This window comes from Arachis hypogaea, chromosome 4 (genome assembly GCF_003086295.3).
Source record: "Arachis hypogaea cultivar Tifrunner chromosome 4, arahy.Tifrunner.gnm2.J5K5, whole genome shotgun sequence".
In the NCBI taxonomy this organism is placed as follows: domain Eukaryota; kingdom Viridiplantae; phylum Streptophyta; class Magnoliopsida; order Fabales; family Fabaceae; genus Arachis; species Arachis hypogaea.
The window spans coordinates 99803328-99812200 of record NC_092039.1 but is presented as its reverse complement, the minus strand read 5'-3'; the positions used below and the strand labels follow the sequence as shown (position 1 = coordinate 99812200).

The 8873-nt window shown below is 30.5% G+C and overlaps 1 protein-coding gene across 1 annotated transcript; it reads left to right on the top strand.

Moving 5' to 3' along the window:
• The first annotated feature begins 525 nt into the window (after positions 1-525).
• Positions 526-4033, top strand: LOC112797044 (omega-3 fatty acid desaturase, chloroplastic). The gene is made up of 8 exons (XM_025839791.2): positions 526-1677; positions 1866-1955; positions 2120-2186; positions 2483-2575; positions 2684-2869; positions 2985-3065; positions 3402-3539; positions 3635-4033. The coding sequence occupies exons 1-8, from the start codon at positions 1136-1138 to the stop codon at positions 3803-3805; spliced, it is 1368 nt and encodes a 455-aa protein (XP_025695576.1). The 5' UTR covers positions 526-1135; the 3' UTR covers positions 3806-4033.
• The last annotated feature ends 4840 nt before the right edge of the window (positions 4034-8873 follow it).

Sequence of the window (8873 nt, the reverse complement as noted above, 5' to 3'; positions counted from 1 at the left end):
TTTTACAAATTTCAAAGATAAAAATATATTTTATAAAAAAACTAACTATTTATTGTTAAAAATTAATAGTAGGAACAAAAATAGGAGTTTAATTTTAATACATTGATAGTGTAAAGCATTTTATATAGTCGTGCAATCACATCCGTTCTTTTGAACGATCATTCACACGCTATTAATGTGAAAAGTAATTAATTTTAATGATATGACATTACGTTACCTAATTAAATGCCAGTGTACAACTACTTTATACTGTGAGTGTATCAAAATTTAAAAATAAAACTTATTTTAAACAATGTATTTATTGAAACAAAAAAACTTATTTTTTGAAATCTTTTGAAAAATTTAAGAAAGAAATAATTTATCTTTTAATAATAAATAGTAAGTTGAAAATTTGCACTTTAAGATACTCAATCCAAAAAACATAAAATTTTCTATTTTTATAATGCATTTATTAGAAAGAAAAAACACTTTAGAAATTTCTAAAAATAAATAAACTTAACAAACAATCCTTTCATATAAGACCTTAAATTCTTTTTCCAAAACAAATCTGAAAAGAAAAAAAAAGAATTGGTGTTCCAATTCTGTGATGGGTCAAAAACACGGCACAAGGGAACAGAAGAATTCATTCAATTCCATAGTTGAGAGAATCAGTACAGACTCTAGGGTAAACACGCATTGGTTTGTTGGTCTCTTTTGAACACAACACACACACAACTTAAAAAATTCATTAAAATAATAATAATAATAATAATCGTAATATGACCAAATTGCAGCCTCAACGTTTCGTACGCACCTCCCACCTTCACCTTCATATAAATATTAAGTCCCACATTCAGCTTTGAAAGCCAGAATTGCAAACCCTCTTGATTCCTCTTCTTCAAAGGTTTTTCATCGCTGCAAAGGGGTGAAAAAGCTTGTGTTTTTGTTTTTGTCGTTGCTAACAAAGGGGTCACGTTTGATTTGATCTGAAATTTCCTCAATTATTATTGGTTTTATAATAATATATATTCTCTGATTAAATTATTTAACAGTATTCTCTGGCACTCTTAATTGCCTCGGGTTGCATATCTTCTGTTTGATTTATTGCCTTTTCTGTCCCTTTTGAATCTAAGGCTCCAATTCTTTTGGGTCTCTAATGGCAACTTGGGTTTTATCAGAATGTGGCTTAAAGCCTCTTCCACCAACATTCCCTAGACCCAAAACTGGTATTGTTAATTCTAACTCAAACCCTTCACAGGTTAGATTTTTAAGCACAAAACACAATGGTGTTTCTTTTTCAGATCCAAAGTTTCAATCCAGAAGAAGCTTTACAAATTCTAGCTTCAGGGATAGAAACTTTGGGTTAAAGGTTAGTGCCCCTTTGAGGGTTACCCCTATTGAAGAAGAGGAAGTGAAGAAAGATGTGAAAATCAATGGTGGTGGTGTTGAGAATGAAGTTGGTGAATTTGACCCTGGAGCACCACCACCATTCAATTTGGCTGATATTAGGGCAGCAATACCAAAGCATTGTTGGGTGAAAGATCCATGGAAGTCAATGAGCTATGTAGCCAGGGATGTGATTGTTGTTCTTGGATTGGCTGCTGGTGCTGCTTACCTCAACAGTTGGCTTGTTTGGCCTCTTTATTGGGCTGCTCAGGGGACCATGTTCTGGGCACTTTTTGTTCTTGGCCATGATTGGTAACTAACTACTAATCACAATTTTTTGGTTCATTCTACTTTGGTTTTTGTTTTTCACTATTTCTGTTCTTGTTCATCTTGTTGTATTAACTTTGTTTTTTTGTCTTTTTGGGTTGCTGAATTTGCTTTTAAAATTGGGTCTTCATGTGTGCTTAATTGTTTGTTTTTTGGATTTTATCCTTTTTCAGTGGTCATGGAAGCTTTTCAAACAATCACAAACTAAACAGTGTTGTTGGACACCTGCTACATTCTTCAATTCTAGTTCCTTATCATGGGTGGTATGCTCCAAATTGTTAAGCTTCTAGGTTTTTTTTTTTATTTTTTTTTTAGATTTTTTATTTGTTTTATGCTATCCTTTTTCTTTTATACCTTTTTTTGGGGTTTTGACTATAGTTTTAAAAAATAACTTTGAAACTCATATTTGTATTAATGAATCACACAGGAGAATCAGTCACAGGACTCATCATCAAAATCATGGCCATGTTGAAAATGATGAATCTTGGCACCCGGTAAGATGATAATTACTACTATTCTAGTCTTTTTGGTCCCATTTGGTAATTGTCTCAATCCGTAATTTGAGATAGAAATAGAAAAACAGTAGATACCGAGAAATACAAATTAGCTGAAGGAAACAAATAAAAAAAATGGATAAATACAATTTTTCTATCTTATCTCTGAATTCGAAATCTCAGTGTTTCTATATTTTTTTCCCTAATCAGACAAGGCCTTTTAAGTTATTCTATTCACAATTTCATTTTTTCCAAGCATATTTTCTAACACGAGAAAATATTGTCAAAATTTGCAGTTATCTGAGAAAATCTTTAGGAGCCTTGACACCATGACTCGGACTTTAAGATTTACTGTTCCTTTTCCACTGCTTGCATATCCTGTGTACCTTGTAAGTTCCCAGTACCTACAAATCTTGACCATTATTTGTTTATGGTTGACTCTTTATTGTTATGGTTAGATATTTGACTTTGACAAATTTTGTGGTCATTGATTTCAGTTTAGTAGGAGTCCAGGGAAGACTGGTTCTCACTTCCATCCTGATAGTGACTTGTTTGTTCCAAGTGAAAGAAACGATGTTATCACATCTACAGCTTGTTGGTCTGCAATGGTTGCAATTCTTGTAGGATTGGGTTTTCTAATGGGCCCAATTCCATTGCTTAAGCTTTATGGGGTACCTTATCTTGTAAGTTCTCATTCATTTCCTTGTGGATTTGACTATTCTTTGGTTTTTACTTTTTACTATTTTATATCAATCATCAAGCATTAATTGCTTATTTGACTTTTGGTGTGAATTTCAGATCTTTGTTATGTGGTTGGATCTTGTTACATACTTGCATCATCATGGCCATGAAGACAAACTACCGTGGTATCGCGGAAAGGTAGATATATTGATAGGAAAAATATCTATGCCTGGGGACATAATTTCTCTTTCAGTGGAGACTTACATACAGTTTATCTTTATGTGAAATTGATAGTTGAAAACCATTAGATGATTTTACATGTTTGAATAAATTGTTATCTAATGATTTTCAACTGTCAACTTTACATAAAGACGTAAGTTTCCACCTTCTCTTTGTTTTCTGTCTGCCCGATATATTACGACAATAGAGAGTAGAGACGGATGATTTTGACTGTCTTTGTATTTTGTGTCTCGGGTTAGTTCACATTGGACAAATTTCAAAGTCTAACATTAAATTTTCAATTTCATTGAATAGGAATGGAGTTATCTCAGGGGCGGTCTTACTACGCTTGATCGCGACTATGGTTGGATCAACAACATCCACCATGACATTGGAACCCATGTCATTCATCACCTTTTCCCTCAGATCCCACACTATCACTTAATCGAAGCCGTAAGTATTTTGTATTTTGCCACGGATAATCCATTCTAATCTGTAATTTCAGGGTAATTAAGTTATAATGTTGTTTTTATTTCCTTTGCTTGCAGACTGAGGCGGCAAAACCAGTGCTTGGAAAATATTACAAGGAACCAAAAAAATCTGCTCTGCTTCCATTTCACCTCATTGGAGACTTAGTGAGAAGTTTAAGGAGAGATCATTATGTCAGTGACACTGGTGAAGTTGTTTACTACCAAACAGACTCTGATCTCACTGATTGAAATTGAAGATCTTGATTTTTTTTTAAATACATAGAATTGTTTGATTATCACTTCCTACTACTAATAAGTGGTAACTAGATTGTAGATTTCACTTATCCTTCTTGAAAAGTGGAAGTGTTTGTAAATTGATTTATTCTTCAGGAAGTGATAACTTGGTGGAATTAATTGAATCCCCCCCCCCCCCCTTTTTCTCTTCTAAATGCAGCAATTATAATTATTTTTGATAAATAGAATTCTCATGCTTGAATTTATGTTAGTTTTCTGTTTATAGTTTGTTTTATTATATTCATGAAGACACAATTTACAGTTTAAATTACAATGTCGTAACATATTTTACCAAGATGTAAATTTATTCCAATTCTTGTGTAATGTGTTGTGATTTTTAAGAGAGAGTTTAGTTTAGGTATTCCCTAATTGGACATGTTTTTTTTGTCATGGTTTATTTTATAGTCCTTAATACTTCACGTTTTGATCAGATCAGATTATGATTATGATGGATAACTGCCATGAAAATCATGTGATGACAGAGGGTATTTGTCTTTTATTCTTTGTACATTTTTTGATTGGTAGTGCCTAATGCAAACAAATGGGTTGGGATTGTATATGAACTTATGAAGCCGAGGTGATAAGAAAGTATTTATATATTTTTTTTCAAAAAAATATTTTTTATTAAAAATTTTATTTTGATAGAAAATTTCGAAAGTACTTTTTCTAATGAAGAATTCATTAAAATCTTTTTACATTTTTGTTTCTTAAAATGCACTCATGTTGCTAGTTTGGAATAAAGAACTTTTTGTATTTGTTTGATAAGAGTATTTCTTTTAATAAAAATTTTATCTAAATACTCTAAGGATTTTATAAAGGTATCTTTTTAAAAAAAATGGAAATTACTTTTTCTTCAATAAAAAAAAACTCAATCCAGTCATACTCATATTTTTGTGAGACATGGATTCATTGCATCACTTAATTGGTTTCATAATAAACCAATTTAGTTTCGTAGAATGATTAGACACCTCATATGTAGTTCAATTAGACGTAGAGTATAGCATATGCTAAATTAAGATTTTGGCTCGTGTTCTGGTTTGGATTGCTAAATTCGAAAGAAAAGTTTTGTCATCCTCTTAAAAAATATTCTAACTTATGAAATACGAATACTTTTTTTATTTGTTGTATATTTTAGACACGATACTTATCGACACTCATTTGACATGTATGTATTTTGTTTAATTGTATCTTAATAAAAAATAAAAAAATTTTTTCTGAACACACTTAAACATATTTAAATACCATCACGTATTAGCGTATTCAATCTTATTTTTAATATGTATTCTTGAAATAAGTTTTAAAATAGTATATATTATTAATTATTAAAACAAAAATATTTTAAATACTTTATATAATTTAAAAAATATTAAAAATAATTATTTTATATTTTAATATTAATATTAATAAAATATCAAAATATCATCATAATTTATCTACAAAATATTTTATATTTTATATATATTCTGTGTCTCTGTATCTTATAAGAATTTAAATTCACGTATCCGCATATTTCGTATTGTATCCTGTCGTGTCCCGTATTTATATCAATATCCATGCATTATAGATTCTAGCCAATTTAACTCGTGCAAAGATTGACTGCCTCTACGATAAAAAAAATTGTGGTTCCAAATAATAATAATAATAATGGTTTAACTAACATGTGTCTTTAAGTTATATAATAAATTTATTATTAATAATTTTAAATTTTTTAAATAAATATAAAATAAATATATTAAAAATTTAAATTTTTTATATTTTTAATAAAAATATTTTTAATTTATAATCTTAATATATATTCTTAAAGTAGAAGATAAATAAACCCTAATAATAATAACCTTATCCTCGTTGGTCTTATGCTAATCCTGAACATTACAATTACTAAAATAGTCCAAGCACAACAAAATAATGATAAACAGTATAGCAATAAACAATAACAAAATGTACAAAAAAAATAAGAAGAATGAATGTGAAGTGTATATCTCAAGTATCTTAAGCACTCCCCACTTATTTATTTTCTCTCTCCACTAAGTTTGTTACGTAATTAACTATGCTATTCTGTCAAGGAATATTCATCTACAACACATCCAATTCATGTTTCATAGTCTTTCGTCCATACTGGTTGCCTCCTCTCTCTCTTTACTCATATTCTCCTCAATTGGATCACCTTAGCAACAGGACCATTCCATTATCACCATCTAGATTTTCGATGTATGATTGAAGATTTTTCAATTTTCATATATTCAGACTAAAAATGTGATACTTTAATAACGTTGACACAATTAATTTCAAACTCAATTAAATGTTGGTATCATTATTTTCCAGATCATTTATGCCTTCTAATTTGTTTTCCATCTATGGGTTTACTTTATATGTGGGTCCCACAGGGTGGTGCTGGTTATATATTTATATATAGTATACACTGAATCCTTGATTGAGGATTTTAACTTCCTTCTAATAAATACGTAAGTTTAATAATCTTAAGTACTAATCCATACTCTTTCCGAGAACATAAACTTTGTTCATACACCACCATATTTATAAAATTCCAAGTTAACTTTTGGTGTTCTGTGTTCGTTCCTACGCTAATCGCCTACAAAGTTAGCTATGTTCATTTTTCATTTTTTTATTTTTCATTTTCACTTGAATTATTTTATAATTTACCAATTATATTTTCTATGGCACCTTAAGAATTTGGACCTCTAGGGCTGCGTTCCACTTTTTCTGGTGGAAGAAAATACATCCCATGAATCATGATCATTGAATTAATCATGAATTTAATTAGGTTGTTGATTCCACGGCTTGGCTAGGTATGAATATGACATTCAAAAGAAATAATAATTAAGAATAAAAAGTCAATTTGTATATTAAACCCAATAATTTCACATCATATAGTAGTCTCATATAATTTAATACATGCATGCACCCTATCATCAATTTAATACTAATACATAAAACACAAAACACGAGTTTCTCAGGACTAAAATATTTAGGTAAAAGTTGGAGACCACTTTCTTCCTTACCTATTATATATACCCACAACGTCCCATGTCTCATTCTATTGTCTTTCCTCGCCCATATTACAAATTAGGGGTGTTCACGGTACGGTTTGGTTCGGTTTTTGAGAGAAAAGTCATCCGGTCTGATCGTTAAATTTAACTGCGGTTCGGTTTGGTTCGATTTTTTTATCAAGGCCATTCGAACCAAACCAAACCAATTAAAATCAGTTTGATTTGGTTCGGTTTGTTCGGTTTTTTTAATTAATTCAAAAAAAATACTACCATACTATTTTACAAAGTCATAACATTGAAATCAACAAACACAAATACACAATAGCTAACAAAGTCTTGGTCTAATGAAATTTAATGACAAAAGGAATTCAAAAACAACAATTAAAGAAGTTTAAAGTTCAATAGTCAACACAACTGAAAATAAAAATAAATTTTTATTAAAAGATAGCCAAGTTATGGTGTCTTCTCCAACAAAACAGCTAAACTTCTCAACGCAAACCAACCTGAAATAAAAAAGCAGTTACATAATAAGAACAATAATAATAATATAACACTAGTAGAAAAACATTCTAATCTAGTTATACATTCTAATAATAAAGAGAACAATTCATACCATGATACATGTGCCCGAATCAATGGATTAACTCAAAGTTTAAGAGCATATAAGTCATGCTAACTACACACAACTCAACAAGAATATTCAGTAAATAAATATTTATCTCTCTATTCTTAATTCTTAGTTAGTACTTTAGCCAACGAAAAAGGTGAATCTTGAATTATATCAGTTATCAGAACCTTCTATGCCACAATAAGAGCAAGACTGCAATTAGATCCATCAATCCAGCAACCATCTAATCAACCCATTGATACATACATACTTAATCCATCATCTAGAACCATCTGATTAAAATAAATTTTAAGAATAAACACTCAACACGATAAAGAATAAAGACATCTACAAGATTTTCTGATTTGATTAATAAAGACATTTATTCAATTCAGAATGACCTCATCAATAATCAATAATAGCAACAGTGAACCCTAAACTCAAAATAAAAAACAAATTAAAATGAAGAACAAATTAAAAATTTAATAATGGTAGTGAACAAAAAACAACAATCAATAATCAAGAACAAATTTATAACAAGAAAGCCACGAATTTGAATCGAATGGAAAGCTACAAGAAATGGTGTTGGAAAGTCCAAGTAAAAGCAGAGGCTCAACAAAATCAGACAGCAGAATAGAAATAAAAGTGAAACATATTCAAGGAAGGAAGAAGAAAAAACCGAAATAGTACTGAGCAAGAGTGCAACAGATATAAATACATAAAATTTATTGAACAATGAATCAACAATGATAGCAAGTCAGCAACAATGAATCAACAAACAACAATAAAAAAGCAAAACAACAAAACTAGATATTAGATAATTGGATAATTCATAAAATGCAGGCAACCACCCAAAACAAGAAAAAGCTTTCTATGTTAATTGTTAAGGACATCCTCTGAGCTTGAATATTGAACCATGAACAGTGAACAACATAACAATCAGAAGCAATTTCAGGAAATCAAGAACAAATAAATTAAACCATGAACAACAATCAGAAGCAATTTCAGTAAATCAAAAACAAATAAATTAAACCATGAACAAAAACCAGTAGCAAATATATACTGAAACGGAAATTGAACAACAATATACAAAATTCAACAACAATTTAAACCAAGAACAAAAATTAGCAACAAATATACACTGAAACAGAAATTGAACAACAATGAATCAATGATTATTGAACAGAAATTGAATACCTGAATTGGAGGCTCTATATCTGACTTGACTCGGTGGCTGGGTGGCGGGTGCTGTCTGTGTCTCCACGAGGCCAGAAACGATGCTGTGGATGGCTGGGTGGTGCTGTCTTTGCGAGGCCAGAAACGATGCTGTGGGTGGCGGCGGGGGTGGTGCTGGCTTCACGACGATGGTGTTGGCTGGTGCTGTCCGCGAGGAGGTGCTGGGACAAAG

Excerpts from the sequence above, each read along its gene's own strand:
- LOC112797044 (XM_025839791.2), top strand. The coding sequence starts at position 1,136 with ATGGCAACTTGGGTTTTATCAGAATGTGGCTTAAAGCCTCTTCCACCA. Across the intron at positions 2,187-2,482 it reads ATGATGAATCTTGGCACCCG|TTATCTGAGAAAATCTTTAG; the intron begins GTAAGATGATAA and ends CAAAATTTGCAG. Across the intron at positions 2,576-2,683 it reads TTGCATATCCTGTGTACCTT|TTTAGTAGGAGTCCAGGGAA; the intron begins GTAAGTTCCCAG and ends CATTGATTTCAG.